At 46.3% G+C, this 23568-nt stretch overlaps 7 protein-coding genes across 7 annotated transcripts; 5 read left to right on the forward strand and 2 right to left on the reverse strand.

Annotated features, from left to right (window-relative positions):
- Positions 1–428: 428 nt before the first annotated feature.
- Positions 429–3993, reverse strand: TREMEDRAFT_59596 (uncharacterized protein; the record flags this gene model as incomplete). Its single annotated transcript, XM_007001675.1, has 9 exons — positions 429–596; positions 756–818; positions 985–1167; positions 1327–1735; positions 1778–3056; positions 3102–3246; positions 3283–3558; positions 3598–3741; positions 3787–3993. The coding sequence occupies 9 exons, from the start codon at positions 3991–3993 to the stop codon at positions 429–431; spliced, it is 2874 nt and encodes a 957-aa protein (XP_007001737.1).
- A 303-nt stretch (positions 3994–4296) lies between these two features.
- On the forward strand, positions 4297–6754 carry TREMEDRAFT_25178 (uncharacterized protein; the record flags this gene model as incomplete). The annotated part of the gene is made up of 10 exons (XM_007000534.1): positions 4297–4381; positions 4448–4574; positions 4620–4707; positions 4758–4799; positions 4845–4951; positions 5006–5291; positions 5341–5658; positions 5702–5850; positions 6011–6515; positions 6572–6754. The coding sequence occupies 10 exons, from the start codon at positions 4297–4299 to the stop codon at positions 6752–6754; spliced, it is 1890 nt and encodes a 629-aa protein (XP_007000596.1).
- Positions 6755–8119: 1365 nt separating this feature from the next.
- Positions 8120–11328, forward strand: TREMEDRAFT_59598 (uncharacterized protein; the record flags this gene model as incomplete). The annotated part of the gene is made up of 10 exons (XM_007001676.1): positions 8120–8348; positions 8399–8499; positions 8523–8757; positions 8805–8957; positions 9000–9279; positions 9327–9447; positions 9492–9729; positions 9773–10162; positions 10211–10316; positions 10371–11328. 10 exons carry the CDS (start codon positions 8120–8122, stop codon positions 11326–11328), a joined length of 2811 nt encoding a protein of 936 aa, XP_007001738.1.
- Positions 11329–11631: 303 nt separating this feature from the next.
- TREMEDRAFT_59599 (uncharacterized protein) lies at positions 11632–14740 on the reverse strand (the record flags this gene model as incomplete). The annotated part of the gene is made up of 21 exons (XM_007001677.1): positions 11632–11834; positions 12036–12103; positions 12263–12387; positions 12555–12592; positions 12639–12744; positions 12788–12876; positions 12897–12955; positions 13139–13294; positions 13511–13578; positions 13628–13697; positions 13746–13801; positions 13852–13862; positions 13915–13943; positions 13989–14055; positions 14101–14126; positions 14169–14251; positions 14298–14308; positions 14355–14390; positions 14442–14481; positions 14539–14574; positions 14621–14740. 21 exons carry the CDS (start codon positions 14738–14740, stop codon positions 11632–11634), a joined length of 1497 nt encoding a protein of 498 aa, XP_007001739.1.
- Positions 14741–15907: 1167 nt separating this feature from the next.
- TREMEDRAFT_67366 (uncharacterized protein) lies at positions 15908–17805 on the forward strand (the record flags this gene model as incomplete). Its single annotated transcript, XM_007001887.1, has 6 exons — positions 15908–16418; positions 16499–16737; positions 16804–17097; positions 17147–17332; positions 17388–17579; positions 17635–17805. 6 exons carry the CDS (start codon positions 15908–15910, stop codon positions 17803–17805), a joined length of 1593 nt encoding a protein of 530 aa, XP_007001949.1.
- Positions 17806–18238: 433 nt separating this feature from the next.
- On the forward strand, positions 18239–20783 carry TREMEDRAFT_73072 (uncharacterized protein; the record flags this gene model as incomplete). Its single annotated transcript, XM_007002149.1, has 10 exons — positions 18239–18333; positions 18403–18515; positions 18568–18644; positions 18690–19224; positions 19331–19797; positions 19841–19911; positions 19961–20036; positions 20082–20132; positions 20179–20665; positions 20708–20783. The coding sequence occupies 10 exons, from the start codon at positions 18239–18241 to the stop codon at positions 20740–20742; spliced, it is 2007 nt and encodes a 668-aa protein (XP_007002211.1). The 3' UTR covers positions 20743–20783.
- Positions 20784–22044: 1261 nt separating this feature from the next.
- On the forward strand, positions 22045–23537 carry TREMEDRAFT_59602 (uncharacterized protein; the record flags this gene model as incomplete). The annotated part of the gene is made up of 2 exons (XM_007001678.1): positions 22045–22180; positions 22384–23537. The coding sequence occupies 2 exons, from the start codon at positions 22045–22047 to the stop codon at positions 23535–23537; spliced, it is 1290 nt and encodes a 429-aa protein (XP_007001740.1).
- Between the last annotated feature and the right edge of the window lie 31 nt (positions 23538–23568).

A 23568-nucleotide genomic window follows, 5' to 3' on the forward strand; every position in this document is an offset into this window, starting at 1 on the left:
CCTTGAATCTGGGTGTAGATGACTGAATATCTGTCGACAATCCCTACTTGTGTATTCGACACGATCGCCGAGCTGTACATGGCGTCTCTCAAGCCAATCCGTTGCGAGAGACTAAATCCCAAGGGTTTTTGAATTTTGGTATTTGGATGTTGGTTGTTGAATGTTAGGTTTACCGTGAATTAAGAGAGGGAGGGGGAGAGTGTGAGCGTAGTCCGTAGTATATATACTTAAAATTTGGACCTTGTCTACATGTGTACAATTACCAATTCATTTAGCGACGGGTCTCGCGGGTATTTAACCCAGTATCTGATCCATGTGTCTTGTGCATTTGTCATGTGCATCTCAACACAATCTCCTCCATTCCGTCTTTCCAACCTCATGCTCCACTGTCATCATACTCCTCACGTCGTCCCAGATAACGAATCACGTCATATTCCTATAGACCCAATCCCACCCCGCTCAACCTTTTCAATAGCCGCATCTCGTTTTTCACTATCGGCAAATAATGCGCGAATGATACCCACCAACTCTTGCGTTGAAAAATCTACCAAAGCTCCAGTTTCGAACAGATAAGTAATGTCTACTAAATTTGCTTGCTTGATAATCAGCGGCTATCAAAATTGCCTTTCTTCGTCATGCCACCGCTAACACTTGCTCATCATGTCTTCAATCATCACGTCTTCACTTGTTCATCATGTAATTTCGAACGGAAATGAAGTAGGGGTAAATTATAGAGAGTGGACTGGAGAACTTACCAGAAGTTCGGAAAGATAACAGAATTTTAGCCAATGAGGAACTTGAGCTACTATACTGGATGGCTGAACGTCAGTCTGTATCTTCCATCCCCATCACCAACCCCCTTTCTCCATTCTCCTTTCCAAGAATATGTACGGACCAGAGCTCCAGTGTCAGATCGGACACTGAGATAAGAGCAGGCTAGAAGGAAACCGATGAGGGATAGGAATGCTAAGAGATAAGATTTACCTCTCCTTGTGAAATCACAAATACCTCTTCTAGATCATGTAAACTCTTACATAATTCGTTGATCCTTTCCGACTCTATCTCCGGTATATCTCTTAATTCCAATACTTCTGTTGATATTCTTTCCACTACGCAGTCGATCAAATAACCCATGATGAGTGACCAAGTGGGCGTAGATAACATTGGCTGTGTGTCAGCTTTCTTACAGATCTGATATGCCCGTCGTCATCACACATCCTCCCTATCGACATGTCGTGTCATGAATAAGATACCCTGAATTTATGGTCGGTGAATCGGCAACAGAGTAAAACGATATGTGAGAGAAAATTGATCAAGTACGCTCACCTTGAGTACCTTGGCTAAACTTTCAAGATTATGTTTGACCTGTCCGATCATTTTCCCACACTTTCTATACGCCACGTCATTCGAAATATCCTCGAACCCTCGTAATTCATCTAACAAACTGAATAGAGAAATCCGTTGGATCTGTAATTGATCTTCAAACACTTTTTCACCTGTCAACTTAAGTCGCTCAGCTATATCTTTCCCTTCTTCCCATGAATGTGTCGAAAACAAGGACGGAAGTATAGAAGATAGATGAAGACAATCGTTATATACCTGCATTGCGATGCTAGGTACATCTCGAAGTTGAGAAGTAAAGACGACAGGTAAGATAGCTCTGTAAATGTCGAACACATCTCCCGCTGCTTGTCTTACAATATCGGGAGCAGCTATGAAAGATGGTGAGGTCAGTCTAACACGTCAGCTTTGAGATAACACAAGGTGAGTAGCTGACGATGAGGAATGTATGTCTTGAGCTTCTTGTAAAGCTTTCTCCGCTAAAGCTACGAGCGTATCGCATGCTTTTGAGACCAGATAGACCTCTTTGACAATCTTCTTCTCTTCTTTCAGTTCCATGTGGGTTTTGCGTGGTTTTACCGCTGAAGTAGTGTTTTCGATGTTCGGTTGAGTTTCTTCACCCCAGGCTCCCCAGTCGTCCACTTGACCCGCAACACGGGGAGTCTTCCCATTCTTCCTCGATGTAAAACCAGAGCCTACGTTATCATTTCCTTTTGAAGATTCGGCCTCGGATGTGAATGACTCTTCGTCGTGTGCTTTGGCTTTTGCCACTTTCTTCCCTAGTCGCTTTGCTTCTCGTGCCGGCTTGATACATTTCGGAGGAGGAGTAGGTGTAAGTGTAGGTTCTTCGAATGCCCAGCCATCTTCTTCCACTGTCGTATCTACCGAGGGAATAGGCAGAGATGAGGCTCCACCTCCCATGGATGTATCGTCATCAAACCCCCACCCTTCTTCCATTTCTATACCCATACTCGGTTTACGGGCGTCCGTGGGGGTCTGAGGGACAACTGGTAAGCCGTTGGTCGATTCTAGCGGTGGTCCATTATCAACATCCTCCACTTCCACTTCGACCATGACAGTGATTTCCCTCTCTCTTTCCACCTCTTTTCCCTCCCAACCTCCCCAACCGGACAGAATCAAATATCTTGTCTCCTCCTCAATTGATCTTCGTCTCTGGATGGCCCAAGCATGACCAGCTTCAGAATCCATGAAATGACGAATAACTAGGTTTGTGGAGCTGACTGATATAGATTGTTCAAAATCGACAGCCTCTCGGATAGTATCTAACCAGGGAGGGATGGAAGAAATGTCAGATGGCATATTTGGAAGAAGGAGTTGATTGAGGATCTGTTCAAAGGTAAAAGAGTGAAGTTCCGAGAGAAATGTTTCTCGCTGAGGTAAATCAAGAGATGGAGGAAGGATGTGATCCGTGACGAGGTTCAGTATCGTTGAGATATCTGATAAGATAGTTGCGGGAGTTCGTGTCGTTTCTGAGACTTCAATACGGAGGATAAATATCGTGTCTTTCCTACTATACTCCACCCTGTGCTGAGGATGGGATTCAAGGAGCGGCGATATGACATCCTTTTGTAATCGAAGTAAAAGAGGACGGAGGAAGGTGTTGATATCCCCTAAGCGTGAGAGGGTGTGATATAGAGGAAGCAAGGGGTACAACGGTATGTCTCTCGGGGAACCGACATGAGAGGGTCGAGATCCTATACATTCAGCTAAATATCATTAACATGTGGAGCTGGACACACCTTTGGGTATCTGAAGACTAAACCGCTCTTGTACGGTCAGAATTGTCTGATGCTGTTTCTCGATTGGCTGTGAAAAAGCTACGGCTCGAGTTAGAGCATCGATGATTTGTTCCGTCAGAGTAGCTTTCAGAGCCTTTACCCTCGCCTACCCTTCAGCTGTCGTCACAACGATAAGACTCACCTCTGCCAGCGAAAGAATCTTGCTACCATATAGAATTGAATCATTCCTCTCCGTCTCCTGTTCTTTTTGAGAAGGTCCCTGTTCTTCTGCCAAATCATCCAATACCCAATCATCCACCCCGCATCCAGTCCAAATGGCTCGTTCCAACTTTTCCAACCTCTCTTTGTATCTAACAATTGAGCGAAGCCCTGTCAGATACGATTCCGCCTCTTTATGACCCTGTAGTGCGGACGCATGTCTTGACAATGTCTTCAGGAGGGGCGGTAAGAATGAAGCCTCTTCATCAGTCCGATACTTATAAGCAGTAAAACACACTTTGAGATCTGTCTCATCCAACTCCTGCTCTAGCTTGTGGACAGCTGAGGATAGATGTGAAGAATCAATCTGTATTTGTTCTCCTATTCGTATATGCGTAGAGACACTGGGATAGTTGGTAATAAGAAGCTCATGACCTTTAGCCTACAAATCAGCTCGATAAGAAAGGTCTTGGAAGATTGGACAGACCTTGTTGGAGGTGATGGCGGCTTCCAGGTTCTCTCTGACTGCTCGGACTTGCTCGACCGACCATCTAGGAGGTTTAGAGGGTCCAGGTTGGGAGAAGAGAGGTTGAAAGATGTCGAGCACTGGGTCTGGGGGTGGAGACGGAGGGGGGGAGGTAGAAGCGAGATGATCACCACCTGTTCGTGGGAGATGAGAAGGTATTGGGAACATTTTGTGTAGCGTTGTGAAGCAGTGATCTTCTTCACCTGTACATAGAGATTATCTAATAGTTAGAGTCGAGATGCATAGCAGATGAAAAGGTTACTAGGAATGTTGTAGGGATGGGGCAGGATGTAACTTAAGTTACAAGTTCAAGTGGGAAGAAATTCAACTTCATATGTCAACTTCCCTCTTTCAACCTCACACCTCGACTTTTGACCTCGACATTTTGTCCGCCCACTGAGCTCTTATCAAGAGTGCATGAGCGTGCGAATCTGCTGGCTTGCTAGCTAGGTCATTCCGACATCGTACAACATGGACGTGGACAAGCTATTCAAGCTTCCGGCGCTACCAGCGGGGGCAGCTCAGAAACGAAAGTTCACCGACAACCCTACTCCAGGTTGGTTCCTTTCTTATGGAGCTGTCCGTCCAGAAACCTCTGAGATACAAGTACTGATCAGATTAGAAATGCTGGAAAGATATAAAGTACCCCGTGTGGAAACGAGAGATCTCAAGTCCCAATCAATACCTGTCAAGAATGGGAAGGGTAAAGGACATGCAACGACTGTTGAGGATGAAGAGGATGATAGATTGTATGCAGAGGGTGAGCTGAGATCTCCATTGACCTTATGAGGTAGAGCTGAGAACGAAGCCGATAGACCAGATGAGGTAGATCCGGATGAAGAAGGACGTTTCTTTGGTGGTGGACTGAACACTGAGCAGGAAGTGAGCTCTCACATCTCAAACCGGTCTATGATCTGTGACTGACTGGAGAGCAAATAATGGACATCTTCGATGCTGCAGGGGATGAAACAGAGGTACGAGCTTTCTCATCTGTTATGTTCAATACTCATTACGATTAGGATACAACCCTCACATTACCTGCTCTGAGACGACAGATAGGAAGATTTGAGAGGGTGGTAGCTAAGAACGCTGAGCAGAGGGGAAAATACCCAGATGATCCTTCCAAGTATGTCCAAACTCTCTATTTGTACGCTGTCAAGTGATAACAGGGCTGACTTAGAAGGTTCATCGAATCAGAAGCAGATCTAGATACATCTATCAAACAATTTCTCACATTGACACAAAATCCTATCCTTTTCTACCCCGAGTTGGTCAGATCTGGAACTGTCGCCCTCCTCACCAATCTACTCAGTCACGAGAACACTGATATCGCCATAGACACTGTGGACGTCATCCGAGAGTTGATCGATGATGATGTCTTGGATAACCTGGAAGACGGTGATCAAGAGGAGGACGGTTTGGCGGCAAAAGCAAGGATGGCAATGGGCGAGTTAATAGATGACTTGGTAAGCTCATTTGTCTTTGGTGAGTTCATCACAGAGCTCATGGTGATAGCTCAATAATTCTCTATTGGACTTGTTAGTCGCAAATCTTGGACGATTGAACGAAGAGGAAGAAACGGACCGGGATGGTGTTTTCGGTATACTCAACGTCTTTGAGAATTTATTATCATTCATGCCGCCTCTGGCGGAACAAATCGTCAATACTACGACACTATTACCTTGGATCATACAACGACTTGGAAAGAAAGATTTCGATAGTAACAAACAATATACTAGTGAGATATTATCGATGGTTTTGCAAGATAGTAGAGATACCAAACTACGTGTGGGAGAGTTAAATGGGTTGGAAACGCTTCTACAGGCTGTGGCGGTAAGTTTATCGTATTCTAGAGAGTCGAGTCACTGACCAATAGCAATATCGGAAAAAGGATCCTGATACGGGTGAAGAAGTAGAATTTATGGAGAATTGCTTCGACGCACTGTGTTCTTTACTTGGAGAACCGGAATTGAAGGGGCAGTTTTTAGAAGCGGAGGGAGTGGAGTTGATGATTATCCTCATGAAGTGAGTCCATCACCGTTCTTCATCCAAGCCCTCTATGTGTCCAGGAAATCTTTCAGTCCATTCCTTGATATTTAGCACATGTACTCTGTACATCCCCATCTATTCTGGCATCATAGGGTCTTAGCTATTTACCACCCGGGCACTCCAACTAACATGTCAGAGCAAAGCTCCTCGCTCGTACACGTGCCATCAAAGTCCTAGCCTACGCTCTACAGACAGAAGATGGGTCTCCGGCTTGTGAACGTTTTGTCGATATGCTCGGTCTCAAAACCTTGTTCTCAGCATTCATGTCTCGACCCGATCAAAAAAGACGGCTTAACGCCTCTTCAGTCACGGAAGACGAAGAGCACATTTTATCAATCTTCGTATCCCTCTTCACACATCTCGCCTCTGACTCCCCACAACGTATCCGATTGATTGCTAAATTCGTGGAGAACAACTATGAAAAGGTGGAACGATTATTGGAAATGCGTGAAGCTGCGGAGGGCAGGTTACGAGTGGTGAACAGGGAGATCGAAAGGGAGAAAAAAGTCATGATCGCCAATGGAGAAGAAGTGGGGGAGGAAGAAGAAGCGGAATGGTATTTGAGACGGATGGACGAAGGTCTGAGTGCTTTACAAAATATTGATTATATATTGGCCTGGGTGTGTATGGAGGATGACGGCGTGAGTAACGATTCCAGTTTGATTATGAATGAGAGGGATGAGCTGACAGAGAATAGGCAATGACACATGCTAGAACGCTATTATCAAGGAGAGATCAATCTTTAGGTGATGTGGTGATTGTGCTCCAGGACTTTAAGGATAACATAGGGGATCCGACGGAGGAGGAAGAGGAAGGACAGGCTTCGTTACAAAAGATGGTACTGGAACAGCTGATAGCTTTTCTGTCAGAGGTGGAATGAGATGTGAGAACATTAGTTCCAAGATGATGTTTCTGCTCGGTTCTTGATGACTTTTCATTCGACAAATATCTCCTCGCTATCAATGTTGCTTCCCAAGGTAGGATCACTAGTACTGGTGCATGCAATACTTTCCTATATGCTGTTGGGCATGTTGCGAGATCACTCGTCATTTTCCCAAACGCATTCGGTGACAACATCTTACGCATAGAAATGCGCACCCTTTCTTCTGACGCGATGATTGATCCATCAAGGGAACGAACAGTAGCTGAACCTCAATAGTGAAACCATTCCTTGAAGTTCCTCTGTACTCGGATGTGAAGGCGTGATTAGGGTTTCATATTTGAGTACAGTGGTCGGATGAAGGGATCTAAGGCATGATGAAAGATATATATAGTCGTCATCGGGTTATGAACAGTAGTATGGAACAATATCTACCCCTACAAGAAGGCAATTTTGAACCTACCGATGACTATGACACCTCTCTTGTATTGACCCCGAAAGCATGCAAGTACCTGAGAGGATGTACAGAAACGCGAGAACATCGAGACTTTTTCATGTCAAATCGGGACGAGAAGAACATGTATAGACTCACCAAAGTCGGCTCGGATGAAGAGAAAACGACTTTGGAATGTAGTTACCTTGCCCCATCAAATGTTACAATCACAGAGGAAATTATGAATCAAGGAGAAAATCAAGTGGTTATAGACAGTGAGATATTCAAGGATCAAATCCCCCCGTCTGATATTTGGACTTTCCCAGGAAAGGACTTTACCATCAATAATGTTGTCCACTCATACGTTGCAGTGCACAATACCCCAGTGACTCTTGATCCAGAGTTGATGGCTCCAGGTCTAGCTCAAGCATTTGATGGTTTCAGAGACGGATTCGGATGGGAAGATTGCGATATCACTTTCGAAGGATGGATGGCGAAGGCAGAACCTTGGTCAATGTATAGCATTAGTCAGGACGACCAAAATCAACAGAGGATGAACTTGACACAAGTGAACGAGGTTGTCTACCTTGGCTTTGTATGACAAGTAGTGGTACATGACCGTAGATCCTCTCGGAGGGTTCCTGGCTAAGAGAGGTTGGATGGGAGCAGAGGTGGTAGGTAGATAGTAAGTTAGTAGTACTTAGCCTAAGTACTTGAAAAGATATTTTGCAACCATGCAACCGAAAGTAGAGTATTTTGATTTTATTCCAACAACCTCTCGTTTAAAAACCTGACTTGCCTGCCTTTGTCTATCATAACGGCGCACAACAAATTACTATGCTCCTCCCTAGATATAGAAGATATTCATCTACCTGCTTGTATACTTCAGCCTTCACAGCGACCAGTAACTCATCAACACACTGTATATCTCCATGATCCCTCCCACCGTCGAAGCTCTACCCCCTCCCACCGGCCCCAAGGGTGGTCAAGTCAAACCACGTCGTCGTCTACATCCATGGGAAGACTCTCTTCCAGATCCATCGGATCGAGTTCAGGCTGGAAGTCATGGTGTGGTTCTCGACTTTGGGCAAGCGGGCGGGGTAAGTCTAGATAAAACCAAGGGGAAATGGGGATGGACATGGGCGGGGGAGAAAAGATCCAGTGAGTTTCTACAGGCACCATAGGTATCTCATTCTAATCCTGCTCAGAAGTACGTCTCGAGAGTGATGGAAATGCGGAGCAATGGTTCCCTCCTACTCGTACAACCTCTGAGTCTAGTAAGCTCAATCTTGAGGAGATGACAGCTTCTGCGGTAAGTCCACAATACTCGAAGAGAAACGATACCTAATCGGGGGACAGACTTCATTTCTTCAAGATATCGTCCCTCAAGATGAACTAGAAGGACTATCTGATATCCTTGACGAAGAATTATTAGCCATACATCGAAATTCGCTCAAACCTCCGGTCGATTACACGAGAGGCTCAACAATGGTGGTCATCGACAACCCTCGTGTAAGGTATGCTCCCAAGCTTCTGGCCTTTCCGATGGGACAAGTCGGACATCACCTCAGTGAGATCATCTACATACACCTTCTCAATCAACCTGCTTATGCTTAGATATCTCTCCATTCGTCAGACCGAAGAGACAAGCACACGTTAACCGAAGAGATTTAGGTCGCTTCGAACCCATCGCAAAGCCGATGGAAAGGTTTGAAACTCCTATCCTCCAGTTGGAATGGTCACCTGCTACATCGGGTCATAGGACTGATCGTGAGTTTCACTCGAGTCTTCTTTTCGAAGGTTGACACAAAGGTGAATCAACCATCCTAGCCGTTCGTCTTCAAGCAAAGACGATTTTAATAGATATCTTGCCAAATCCTGCTGCTGGACCTAAATCGAATTTCAATCCGGTCCGTACGGAAAGGGTCGCTCAGTTGACATATGAGCAAACTGAGGGTAGACGACATGCGGATATCGCTTTGGATCCTCTACATTGGGGTAGATTTTTGATGGTTGATATAGCTGGAGGTGTTTGGTTATGGCAACAAGAACATATCGAAGTGGATGAGAAGCTACAAAGGGTCTCAAAACTGTCAGTCAAAGAATTCTCTGATACATGATCCACTCCTGACTGTCAAGACGTAGGCTCCGAGAAGCCCTCGCGGAGGCTCAAGACGAGTTCTTCCGTATAGCATTTGGGACAACATCGGGGACAGCGTTGATCATGTCCTCTCGCCAGCTCACTATCTTGGACATTGAGGTCAGCTAGTTTGAAAGTGGTTTCTGCGTCAAGCTGACTTCAAGAGCCCATCACAGACGTCTACAATCCTGTTACAATTATCTGGGCCTGATAGACGCTTTACCGCCTTGGAGAAGACCGCCCTTCGACGGAACGCAGCAGTGACTTGTGTAGCAACGACTTTTGAGGTGATGTGGGTTGACGAGACCCTTCCTGGTATGCCACAATTGAGTTGGAGACATGAATATGGAAATGGAAGCGTAAAAGTCATGCAATTATTGGCGATCCCCAACTTTCAGTCTGGTAAGCCTTCCTCAACCTTTCACAAACGTTATTGACATAGTAGAGATGATTTTACTTTCATCTTCATCCCTCCCCCATATCCTCGCTTTCTACATCACCAACTCATTCCCCGTCAGATCAGTTCACCCTCCTCACCCGATGTCCGTATCAAAGCCAGGACAACGAGGACTATGTAGTCTGGTTAGTTTGCCCTGGCAAGGGACGGAAAAAGATCCGAGATTTATCTTGGTCGGTTTACAAGAAGATGGCTCGATTCATGCTGTTCGTTCACAACGAGCTATCCGACGATCATCAAGATCACTCCAACCATTGGTCAAATGGAATGAAGAGGTTGAAGCTCTTGCAAAGCTTTCCGAGAAAAGTATTTCGGATGATATTGATGGAAGGGCGATTAGAAAAAGTCGGGTTTTTGATGTTCATCGAGCTTGGCGAAGTGGGTTCTTTCATGAGGGTGTATAATGGAATGGTAGCTCATACTCAGAAATCAACCCATCTATTTCGTCCTCCACCGGCGACATATTCTCCGTACAAGCTCTGGAACAATACGCGAGAGAGATAGATGCACCTTTTGAGAATTTCGTCACTGCGTGAGATTTCTTTCCTTGAGGGTACATAACATAACCATTTGCTAAATTTCGTAGGGCAGATTTGGTTCGAGACGTAACTTCGGAAGAACAAGAATCAGTTCGATCACATTTATTGAAAAGTATTCAAGTGGATCCTGATACTTTACCTGCCGATTTATCTCGCTTGGAAAACCTTGATTTCTCACGACATCTTCCTACGGTTTATTCTCTCCGTCACCCTATTGCTCGTTTTCTCAATGATACTCCTTGGAATCTAGAAGAAATCTTACAAATCTTCCCTGCTCCACGACAAAAAGCATATATACAAAAATACGAAGCCCATGTGTATAGTCTCTCTCTCGATCTCGCTCTTTCATCCGCCATTCTACACACTGACGATTTCTCTTCATCCACCCAAGGGATCAGATCGGATTCTCAAATCACATCGATCTCATCCCCCGAAGACGCTTTCGCCTCCGCGACAGCCCGTCTCACATTGAACGAAGCCTCTCCTCCACCATTGACCTTTCATGTTCTCTCACCGAACATCCAACCTCCTCCTGGCCAAACGGAAAATACTCTCGAATCAGATCCACCGTCCTTTCAGAACACATTGGATGATCCCACGGTCAAATCTTTACTTTCAGAATGGGTGATAGGAGAAAATCCAAAATCTTACCAATGGAAATCATGGCTTGATCCTTCTCATCCTGATCTTCTATCACCAAGACAAAGAAGAATCAGACCTCATCCTTCACCCCGTACGACCATACTCCACGGGGTAGATAGTACCCTCATTGTCAAGAGTGAGAATGCCCAAGTGGTAGGAAAAGGAGTTCCAACGATCTTGAGGGCGACAGCTAGTGTACCTATGATCTTACCTACCAGAGCGTCTTCTCCGGTTCAACCATTGGAGATGGAGATGGATCAGAGTCAAGAGAGAATGTGGGCTAGTACTCAAGTGGAAAGAGGTCCATTCGGGGGCAAAGTAGGAAAGAAGAAGATTGGGAAGAAAAGAGTTGGGGGGTTTTGAATAGTGATCAGGATAACGTACAATGGTTCTACTTGAACCGTAAGACCTTATGAGAACACCGAGACGTGTTGTATGAATATCATAGTATAATCCCAATTTTATCGAGTGATGTCAACTTCTCACTTCAACCTCCATCAGAAGTCCATTACAAGGTTCAAGGCTCAAAGATCAGTTGGCTCTTCATTGATACCTCATACCCTTGACGAAAGGTTCATAGCAATGTATCACATATCTTCATTTTCCTGACAACTTTCAATCTATGAAACCCCCATTTCGACCCATACAATCATCTTGATATCCAAATTAAGGCAAAACGGGAATTGTAGTGATTCTAGCTAAAGGTTCGCCCTCTTTCCCTAACGCAGCTTTTTCGTCAAATACCTCCGTTCCAGAGACTTCGTTGGTGAATTCTGCTTGTTCACGATCAAGTCTAGCATGACGTTTCTTGAGTGCCCAACGGAGAGCTATGGCCATAGGAGGGGAGATGACGCATGTCACTATGACAGCTGAGAAGTTAGTGTACTGTATGTTTGTGGTGTACTTTTGGATGGGTCCATTTTCAAATTACATCTTCTTCATGTCTCTTCAATGTTCTTCCTAAATATCCCTTGATATTACTCGTTTTAATCACCTGATCATGGTCTACCTCCCACTTTTGATGCAGAAGAAGGGGGTTTGGTATGAAGGATAGGATACAAGGGACATACCGATGAGACCACTTCTGAACTTTGGAGCATGGGTCACAGGGAAAAGAGCGATGTTGAACCAGGCGATTCTGCTCATTAGCTCCTTCTCCGGTCATTTCCACTTTATCTCTCTCCACTACGTACATCGAGGACTCCTGTTTGAGTAAGTGAGGTGAGGAAGAATCTTGGAACCAAGCTGATCATTCAGGAGGATGAATTAGGTTGGACACTAGGAAGATTCAACTTACGTGACGTTACTACCATATACCATGGAATAAAGTGTTAATGATCTTAATTGATCATCCTCTCTACATTCCTCATTTGCCCATGCGAAATTGACTGCTTGACCAATATAACCTAAACCTCCTATATACTGTTCATCAGACCGATGTCCTAGTCTTAATCTTTAATATTGCACCAATTCCACCTTCCCCTTCCTTCCCTCTTGAAGCCAAGGGAGTGACGAAGTTTTCAAGCTGAACATACAAGTGACGAATGGGAATTGAACGGAAAACATATGTGGAGATCGAGAAAACTCACATAGGCGAAGAATTTAGCACCAGTAGGAATATCCCATACTACCTCGTCAATTTCACTCTGTTTGATGAGTGAGAGAACACTAACCCAATAATAAAATCGCAGAAAGACCAGCTCCGACAGGCATCACACAATTGACCCACCAACGCGAATGAACATAATCTGTCCACAAGGCGAAGAACGCTGTACCCGCCTGACATCATCAACTATGTTTTCTTGAAAAGGAGGATACCCACGATGATGACTGCATACACCCCACAAGGATAATAATTAATTTGCTGGATGGTGTATGTTCCGGTCGACTTGAGCCATAGAGACATGATTGCTTGATTGTCAGTCATGAACCTTTCAGGACAGGGATGGGTTTACAGTAAAGACCGACGAATTCCATGTTGGTGTTGATTCTATCAGTCAGTCAATGCGCATGACCAACCCGCTTGACAATTTGGCTGCTTTTCCGCCACACCTGTCTGCTACAGCAGAGGGGGCGCACTAGGACGAAAAAGAGAAATCAAGAGATTTGAGAAAGAAATACCGAAAGGAAGGTAGGAGAGACATAATGGCTATAGCTAACGAAGATGACATACGAAAACATAGTTGCAAATGCCCAGAAACGCCATTCTTTGACAACTTTCAAAAATACTCCCCAGGTCACTTTGGTAGGAGTATGAGGAGGAAGACGTTCGACTGCTTGTCTCTTTTCCTCTTCGTTGATGTAAAATGCTTTCGTGTTGTATGGCGTGCTACCTGGTCAGCTCGGAATCCCTTTCAGTCCGTTCAGAAAACAAAGCACAGGTGAATAGCCACCCGGCCCTGACACGTAATAGTCGAGAGCTCGATCAAGGCGACATCAGGCTTGACGGGAATGGTGGAATGTCGACGTTGGAGGAGCCAGAAAGTGGGAGGTCGATTGTAAGGGGAGGGGAAATAAGAGTAATGATGGGACACGAATGACGTACTCTGGGAAAGTAAGGAAACCGATGATCCAAATAGGAGCAGTGATCAAACTATCGATGATGAACAACCACTTTTCTTCTCAGCATCCCATATTTCACTATCTTCACATGAAGACTTACACGCCAACCGGCTAAACCAGCTTTCCCGTCCAAAGTCGATTGGATTCCTCCTTGAAGCACACCCGACAACCTGACGTATCAGCTCACGCTCCTGTCTACGATAGTCAAGTCAACTTACAAGAACCCTCCATTAGCAGCTGCAGTAATGAGACAAGATCGTTTGGCTAATTCGCTCTAATAGTATCAGTATCTCAGATCTTGATATCGTTCAATGGTAGACTGACCGGTTTATACCCTTGAACATCAGCACGAGATCACAAAATCGGAAAAAGGTGGATATGACTCACAAGCTCCGAGGATATAATGAGAACCAGCGCTTTTCTGTCAGTCTGGCTTGAAAAAAGATCGTATGGAAACGTACAAAGATGACGATTCGAAGATGGCCTGGAAGAACCTAATGATTTGGACTTGGTAAACATGATGACAGACTTCTCTGTCAGCCTCTCTCTCAAACGCTTTATGTTGATACTTACAGCCCAGTCCCAAAGTCAAAATACCCCTACATGTCAACACAAAGATTGTGGGGAGAGCAAACACATACCACATCATACAACAGAATGGGAACCAGAAGGAGAGTCGGATTCTATTAGAGGACACGATCAAAGCGTTGGGAATACCTCCAACCTAGACGTGTCAGTTGATACCTGCAATACGACCCACTTGGGCTTACGATGTAACCAGCTTGTACGTCAGCTCGTGCACACACATAAATATGATCACTACACACCGGTGAAGATCGACACGGCCTGATTGTATTGATTTCCTGTTACAATCAGTACAAGGGTCGTTTATGCTCGAGGGGCCTTTGACGAACCTTTGAAATTCAATTCTTCTTTCATTCCTGACACGTAGGCCTGTATCATTAGCATATGCCCTTCTTTCTATTCCAGTAGAGGATGGTCCAAACATACATTGGCCAAATTGGCTCGGTCGATATAGTTGACCCACTGATCTATCAGCACTGTAATCATCGTCATAGGGATAAGGACTCACTTGCGTCAAACAGACATAAGACAGGATGAAAGTATCGATCTTGAGCAACAACCGACGTTCCGCTTTCGTCTCAGGTTTTTCCCCAATGAAGAAGATACGAGCTTCATGAAGGAGGCCCATCTTGCCTGATTTTTGTCTGATTTTTCGTTGAAGTCAACAACTGAGCAGGTCGTGTTCTCTCCCAGATTACGATTCTCTTCGTTCCGTTTTCAAGGACAGACAAATGAGTACTCCTCCTTACTTAGGATGAGCAGTAAGTTCGACAGGAATCTTGATAGAGTAAGTGAGCCCTCCACCAGAGTATATCATTATCAAGTCGGCACCGGTTTCCGGATACAAAGGCAACAGAAAACACTCTTATCAGTCTGCAATCATAGGAATGTCATTGGTCATGAGTGCCAAATGGAGGTCCGAAGAATCTGGCCCTCGGAGCACATGTCAAGGATATGATAGGCGCTAATGAAAGCGGAGGAAAAGACTGAGAGGAGAAAGGAAAGAGACACTGATAGAGGAAGGAGGAAATGCAGTCCGGTAGTGAGTACAAACGTGATCGAAATGTCAGGGTTACAATGTCATCATTTGCATACTGGTATGTCAGTTCTGCCGTTTTGCCAAAAGACACAAAAGAGTAGTTGAGGGGAGGTCAGATGACGCGAATGGGCAGATAGTAGATATCGGGGTACACCGAGAGGCACATGAGACTAAGCACGTACAGACTCCGTTCTACCCGCAGCGGGCAAGGAGGTGTCCGATGAACGGAGTAGTAGAAAGAAAGGGAAAGAAAGATTGGCGTTGTTGAAGCGGGAAGAGATGGAGAAGATAGGACAAGCGATGAGACATTGGATCACGAGAGGAGGTGAGGGAAGCAAGGGTTGTAGAGGCCTGAGAGAGGAATCTGGAACAACTCGATGATAGTCGTTCGCTGGTGAGGGACCGTAATCACTACGAGTGAAGTCAGCATCAAAGTGACGAAGAAGAAAAGTTCGGTTGGTCATGCGGTGGAGGTGTTGATAAGAGATGTCGATCGAGAGATTTAAAGTATGCGCTAGTGAAATATCTCCGAAGATCTCAGAGATAAGATGGGGAGCATTTCCGGGATGACTCCGGAGCCTGTCGGCCGGACCAGTGAAGAGCATTCTGTATGACTCTCTCAAACCACTTCTAAACTTGGACGTACGAGTACGAGTACTACTGTCGAGCAGAGTGTCAGCTGTGACTGTAGGAATCTCCATTTTGAGTCGTGAGAATAAAGTGTTTCAACGACATCGAAAAGCAAAAAGACACACCATGTCTGCAACCCTCGCACCTTCCACACTCAGCCCAAACAACCCTATCACCTCTCAATCGATTCACGACACCTTCTCCTCTCTTGGCGTTAAATGTCCAGAGGGTACCGAAAAAGATTACACTTCCCTTCTCACGGGTATCTGGGAGATATGGAATACCATCGACTCCCTCCCTGACTACGTGCCGGTCGTTGATGAAGTTCGGTTTCCTCGTGAAAATATTCATCGCGCTACAGGAGAGGAGAACAAGAGTAATGCTTGGGCTTGGAAAGCGACTGTAAAAGATACTCAAGGTACCGGGGGAGTGTTGGAGGGAAAGACTGTATGTCTCAAAGACAATGTAGCTCTGAAAGGGGTTCCGATGTTGTTGGGAACGGATATCTTCAGGGATTATGTACCTAATACGGATGCGACGGTTGTGAAGAGGATCTTGGAGGCTGGGGGTGTGATCACGGGCAAGGCTGTTTGTGAGAATTTGTCAATGTGGGGAGTATCAATCTCTTCTGCCACAGGTGGGTATTCCTCAGAGTTTTCTCGTTGTGAAGAAGAATGGTATAGGAGGGAATAAGTATAGAAGCAGCTGATACCGCAGGACCCATCGATAACCCTCACGCCCCAGGTTATTCGGCAGGTGGTTCTTCCTCGGGCACAGGTGCTCTCTTGGCTTTAGGAGAAGTGGATTTGGGAATTGGAGGTGATCAAGGTGGTTCGATCCGTATCCCAGCCTGTGTCAACGGGATAATTGGTCTGAAACCAACTTACGGACTTGTTCCATACACTGCCATCGCCTCCCTCGAACCCCTTATCGACCATGCGGGTCCCATGACTAAAGTATGTTCTCTCTTCTTCTCCTCCTTCCTTCCCACATGATCAAACGTGTGGAACGTTTACACGCAGACTATCCTTGATAACGCACTTCTCCTCAAGGTCATCGCTGGGTACGACGGAATCGACGATCGTGCCGGTGCTGGATGTCCTTTGCCGGGACAAGTGCCGGATTATCCCACCCTAGCCAAGGGGGGTGTCAAGGGGCTGAAGATTGGAATCTTGAAGGAGGGCTTTGATCAACCTCTGAGAGATGAGCGAGTTTCTGAGCTGGTTTTGAAAGCAGCACAGAAACTCACAGAGCTTGGGGCTTCGGTAGAGGAAGTGTCTATCCCATTTCATAAGACGGCTCCTGAATTATGGGCGGTTCGTACATTCTCTCTTGACTTCAAACGTTATGAGACTGATCTTATAGGTCATTGGTAGGATGAGCGCAGCCAAGTCCATGTTGGGTCAAGCTAGCGGTCGTCGAGGCTACGTCATGAACGACTTGGATGAGAAAGCTTTACCCTTGACTCAGGACAAAATTGACAAGATGTGGTGCTCGGGGGTAAACACGATCATGAATGGTGTTTGGGCTTGGGAGCATGCTCCTCCTGGGGTGAGCTATGATCTTTTGCGCGATCCCGTTACAGTATGGACCAGCTCACCATCAGTTGTTCGGGAAAGCCACCAACTTGGTGAGAAAATTGCGCGACGCGTACAACGAAGCTCTGGCAACTTATGATGTCCTAATCACTCCCACCATGCCATATCTGGCTCAAAAGCTACCGGAAAAGGGAGCGAGTGTAGGGGAGCTCATGACCAATTCGACTGGAGTGTCTCTCAACACGTCGGCTTTCAATCTGGTCAGTGTCAAGCATCACGAGGATAGGGTGGATAGGGAACTTGCTGATGCCTTAGACTGGACTGCCTGCCCTGAGCATGCCGGTGGGATTCCTCCCCTCGCTTCTGAACGACGGGGCAAGATTGCCAGTGGGGATGCAGATCGTTGGGAAAGCATACGACGAGGGGACCATGTACGCCATAGGACACGCCTGGGAAGAGGCAAACGATTGGAAGACGTTCACATAGGGGATATGAAACTCGATGGGAGTATTGCTTCAAATGTTACATTCGTATCCCTCATCTTCTCATCGTCCATCTGTTTCGACTCTCCATACAAAGCTTACTCGTACTCACCGCTCCATACGGCATATGCAGCTATCTGGTGCCTATCGTCAGTGACAATCCGGAACAAAAAGTGAAAATCGATCAACCAACCTTATAAACTGACGAGATGATCTCCTTAACCCCCCTCCTTTGACTTGGTGAAACGAGCTTCAACCCCCCTTTGTACATCTTGTTCACTCTGTTGTACCCTTTCTCCTCATGGCTCAACCCCCGACTACTAGTGAATGCCTGCAAGGGCGGACATGGTTAGCATCGCCTTTTTCTCACGCTCATCTTCCTCTTCTTCTCACCCGCCCATCTCTTTCTTCATCACCACACTTCTCTTTAATCGGCCATGTTACCCCTTGTCACCTCTTTCGCCCTACTCGCTCTCTTACAAGTTACCTATGCTGCCACAGCCAACGACTGGCGTTCTCGATCTGTCTATCAGTCAGTCTTTTCTCTTTTCCGATCTCCACCTGCTCACCGATCTTGAGATGTTCTCAGCTGACCTCAAAGAGTTGTCACCGACCGTTTCGCTGCCAACAACAATCCACCATGCGATCTCAGTGCCAAGAAATACTGCGGTGGTACATATCCCGCTATCCAGGCTAAACTCGACTATATACAAGGTATGATTCTGACTCTGTGTTGATCTAACCTGTGGTTTTGACGCTTGAACAGGCATGGGATTTGACGCTGTGTGGATTTCACCTACGGCGAAACAAATAGGGCCGACACCGTACGGAGATCCTTATCATGTGAGCCATACTTCTCTCCCAATCTTGAGCTGATGTTTTTTTCAGGGATATTGGCCAGTAGATTGGACCCAAAGCAATACTCAATTCGGAAGCGATGATGATCTGAAAGCTCTCTCAGCCGAACTTCACAGACGCGGCATGTACCTCATGGTCGATCTTCCCGTCAATGCCGCCGCTTCCCTTTCCACAGATATCTCAGCTGCCGCCCTTGCTGCCGACGACGGAGGTACCTTGTTATTCAAGAATACGGCAAACTATCACCCGGCTATGAACATAAATTATGGGAATCACACCTCGGAACAGTTCGGTTGGCTCTCTACCAGCGCTGTGGCCCTGATGGACCTCGCGAATGAGACACCGGCAGTAGCCAACGTTCTCAACCAATGGGTGTCTGGTTACGTCAAACAATTCCAGATCGATGGGTTTCGTTTAGATGCCAGTAAACATATGGGCCTTCCATTCCAGAACGCACTATGTAAAGCCGCTGGTATTCTTTGCATGGGAGAGATATATGGGAGTGACGTCAATTACGCATGCAGCTTTCAAGGTTCTCAGGGGATAGATTCTGTTGAAGGCTTTGGTGAGTTTTTCTTTACATTTCACCGCATCGCCTCTCGATCACTGCGATAATTAGGGACGGCGGAGAGTCTTGCTAAATATCATCGAAAGTCCGCTAAAGCTTCTAGGGCTCATGTACGGTCTCACCGGTTGCTTTGGAGACAATCCGAAGAGCATGAACACTCTTTTCTACTACATCAACGAGACCAACAGCTACTGCCCGGACCCTACCGCCACATCCGTTTTCCTCGACAATCAAGATCTTGCTCGTGTATTCTCATTCACCTCGGATTCTCAGAGAGCTTTTAACATGATCACCGGCATGATGCTCACCGCTGGTTTTCCCACTGTTTACTACGGAACCGAACAAGAACTCAATCAAGGCAAATATGATCCCTTCAACCGAGAGGCTTTATGGCAGACAGGTTACTCGACCACTACCGCTACTTACAAGAATTTCGCTTTGCTCAACACCATCCGCAAGCATCTGGGGAGGAAGAGCGCAAGCTTCTGGACGACAGCGACTCATGTGATCGCTACGCAGACTCAGGACATAGCTTGGACCCGACCAGGCTGTTTAGTAGTGTTGACCAACGTGAGTCTGATTGGGCTTGTTTTGATCTCAGCTGACCAGGCAGCGTGGGGCGTCCGGTACAGGTACTTGGACAGTGAAGAACACTGGGTTGGGTAATTCACAAAATGTCATCGAGTAAGTTTCGTGTTTGGGAAGCGGGATTTTTTGAGATACTAACACTCAGCCTTCTATCATGCGCGACGGCCAAAACGGGAGCTGACGGATCACTGGTCATCGTTTGGAAAAACGGTCAGCCATACGTGAGTCCTTTTCTCACCTCACGGGTGATGCTCACTTACCTCCAGATTTGGGTGACGCTCAGTACCGCCGCAGGTTCGGGGTTGTGTGGTACCAGTGTAAGTGTCTCCCTCTATCTTCGGCATATCCTATATTGACCCTTAGGGAAACCTGGCCGTCGAATCGACCGGATCGCTCTCCTCATCCTCTGATTCATCTTCTTGGTCTACCATCTCATCAGCAACAACTTCGTCTATCTTCTCTACGTCCTCAGCAAGTGATAGCGATCTCACTGTCAATCCTACCCCCTCAACATTAAGCGACCAGTGGAGCGATACGTCGAGTCCTTCGTCACCTTCGTCTTCTTCCTGGTGGTCATCGGCGGATACCGGTGCTCCGACTACCTCCTCAACATCTGGGTCTACAGGAACAACGGGAACAACCGACCCTAATGGACAAGGAGGAAACGGAGGTCAAGGAGGTCAGGACGATGTTAACACGGGCGCTTCTCCATCGTCGCACAGTAGTGCAACTGGGACTGGTAAGGTGACAACGAGCACCGGCGGAAGTGGTGGAAGCGGAAACTCAGGGACTGGTTCTCTGACTGGAGGTGCTTGTGGACGAACACAAAAGTGGCTGGTGTTGACCATCTGTGAGATTGCTATCACTCATGAAGAGCAAAGCTGACAATCAGTGTCGATATTGACCGCGGTTATGATGATTGCTTGATAAGTCATGATACGAGCACGAGGAAACGAGGACAATAATTCACAAAAAATGGACATTGCATTGATATGCCACTCCTTCATTGACCAACACTGCCTCATCTATGTATCTTTATAACTACTAATCACTTGCCTTCAAAATCTGACACATATATAATGGAATGTGATGGATGATAAACGTACATATCGACCACTCATACTCTCCTCTTCTCACCTGGAATGAATGAACGTTTGTGGCTATCCATACATCCCTCTCTCTCTCTCTTCGTTCATGAGTCAACGGAGGTGGAAAGGATACCTACAACCGTGCCTCAATTCCCCTTGCCTTCAACTTTTGATGCAGAGAAACAAAGTCCACAGCCATCAGCTTGTAGCTTCAGAGCTTGACCAAAGTTGTACGCCACCGTATCCGACCGGACTCTCACCTTGTCTTCCCATTGGGATTCATACCTTTGGCAAATCCGTCCTGATTGCTTACAGGGAGGGCACTGCGGCATACGACCTCCTCTGTGTTTGTATATATCTCACGCAGGAGACATGCGCCAGATCCACTTCCGGCCTGTACGGAGAAAGCAAAAGTAGGCATTCTTACCCTAGCACAAACTCTTTATTGCAACCACAACAAGTGGTTAGCATCATCTCTTTGGGGAAATGAAGGTTCCCGGGGACAAAACACCTCTTGGGGCATAGGTTGGAAATATTGTCACTCCTGTACCTGCGGGTAGCCATTCTTGATCATATGGTCCAGTTGACAGACATAGTTGAGACTTTCAGAAGCTATTGAATCAGGGAATAGAAGACCACATGGAAATGGCTGCTCGCCGGTGAAACCAGGATAGGAAGCAAGCCAGAACTTCCCGGTGATGTTCACCTAGCCGTCATCGTGACTATATGGCCGTGAGCAACTATGTATGATTAGATCGATCTTGTGTCATGAACATTGAACATATGAAGGGTTTCAGTTGTTTCGAAGGCTTCCGCATCTTTGAGGTATACGTCTGGAAGTGGATGAGCACCGGAAACACTTGCAACATCTCATGATTGTGAAATAGTCCCTGTTCTCGATAGAAATCCAACGAACTCAGTGGCGATTTAGGTGAGATAGGCCGATTGCAATATCTTGACCGTGCGTGCACCCGTCGGTTTGATTATTTGTCCGGGCGTTCAGACTTCCCTCTATTCGATCGATCCATCTACCCTCACCCTTCGAAACGGTGTGGGAATCCAGACTTGTAGGCGCACGGACAGGGTGAATAGTCAAATATGGCTTACCTCATGGGCTTCTTGGCTGGTTGAGAGTCAGACAATGGAGGGTATGAGGGGTAGACATGGTATAAAGACCTTGAATCAACCTCCTGAGACATTTGCCACTCCGTATACTCTTCCCATGTCAACTTTGAGGATTGACACTTCCTTCACGCAACAGTGGAACCAAGCGCGAAGTCCGTCTCTCTTTCCAGAAACGTATGAGCGTCCTGTAGAAACAGATAATCAAATAAAATACAAAGAGTCAGATGGACATTCCTCTGAGGAGGATCACTCCCAGCCCAAAGAGTTTTCCGAGTTAGACTACTTTCCAGACCCCCAGTGGCTACCATCTACCCATGTATTACCTCAAGCAATAAACAATGAATCCGACTACAAGTATCGTCCGCCGGAATCGGTCATTTAAGTCGCACCCCGGTCTTCAGACCGAGAATATTGGCGGTCACCTTACATGGGCTTGAAGCTGAAGCTGTAGAACAAAACTGCAAGGTAGAGGGAACATGGCTATGGCCTTATGCCGACGGAAAACAACCTCTACCTCAGGGTACACAATTGTCCGTGAATTTGGAAGTCTCGGTACCCCCTGATAGACTCTGTACCTTGTGCGTAACCCCACTTCACGAAGCGTGTTGGATCGTAAAGTGGAATGAGGATATTGCAACACTTGTACATCCTGAACATTTTGGGCTCAGGGAGGATGGGCAGTTGCAAGTCTTGACAAACATGGAATGGGAACCAGATGTGTCAGGTCTTGAACAGGAAGCTGATGTGTCTACAAGATGGAGGGGATCAAGGAGCAATCCACACGCACTTGACCCAAATCGTGTAGATGAGAACTGCGTAAAATTTAATTGGCTTAAACCGCACCATATTATAAAAGGGTTGCCGCCTGGCACTCTTGTATCCACTTCTTTCAAAAATTTAGATCAAAAAGAGACGCTTTGTGCCATCTGTGATACCATTGTTGACCGGGGTGTTTGGCTGGTGAGCCCATATGAAGATTTTGCTGTGATGGTTCATTCCAAGGACATCAATGTAACTATGCAGAGGGGAGTGCCCTGTGTCATGTTTGCTCCAAAAACAGCATCATCAACTCAGGCAGGGTGGACATTCTCAGCTCAAGAAAGAGGCAAGGACAATGACACGACCAACACATCCCCCAACTTTTGCTCTTGGCGAGTGAAAGCAAAGGGTCACAGAAAGATCAAACCCAATGTCATAACCCAGTGCTGTAAAATTCAAGACTGGCTCACACCAGTGTACCAATACTCTGAGAGTAAAACAGAGTTACCTCGTGGAACTAGGATATCTGAAACTTTCTTCATTGAGTGGTACCCTGATCTTCCATGCCCCATTTGTAAAACTGAAATACAAAGTGGTGTCTGGGTGATCCAGCTCAAAACCGATATTGCCACGATGGTTCATGCATCGGACATAATTACTGTGAGAGAAGGCAGCCGTGCAAGGTACGCTCTACAGGCAGGAGAGAAACCTCCCCCCATGGCTCTCCCTTCTCCTGCTGGAAGCTCATGAATGTCAACCCTTGCTATAACAAACGTCAAGT

This window comes from Tremella mesenterica, assembly GCF_000271645.1.
Source record: "Tremella mesenterica DSM 1558 unplaced genomic scaffold TREMEscaffold_1, whole genome shotgun sequence".
In the NCBI taxonomy this organism is placed as follows: domain Eukaryota; kingdom Fungi; phylum Basidiomycota; class Tremellomycetes; order Tremellales; family Tremellaceae; genus Tremella; species Tremella mesenterica.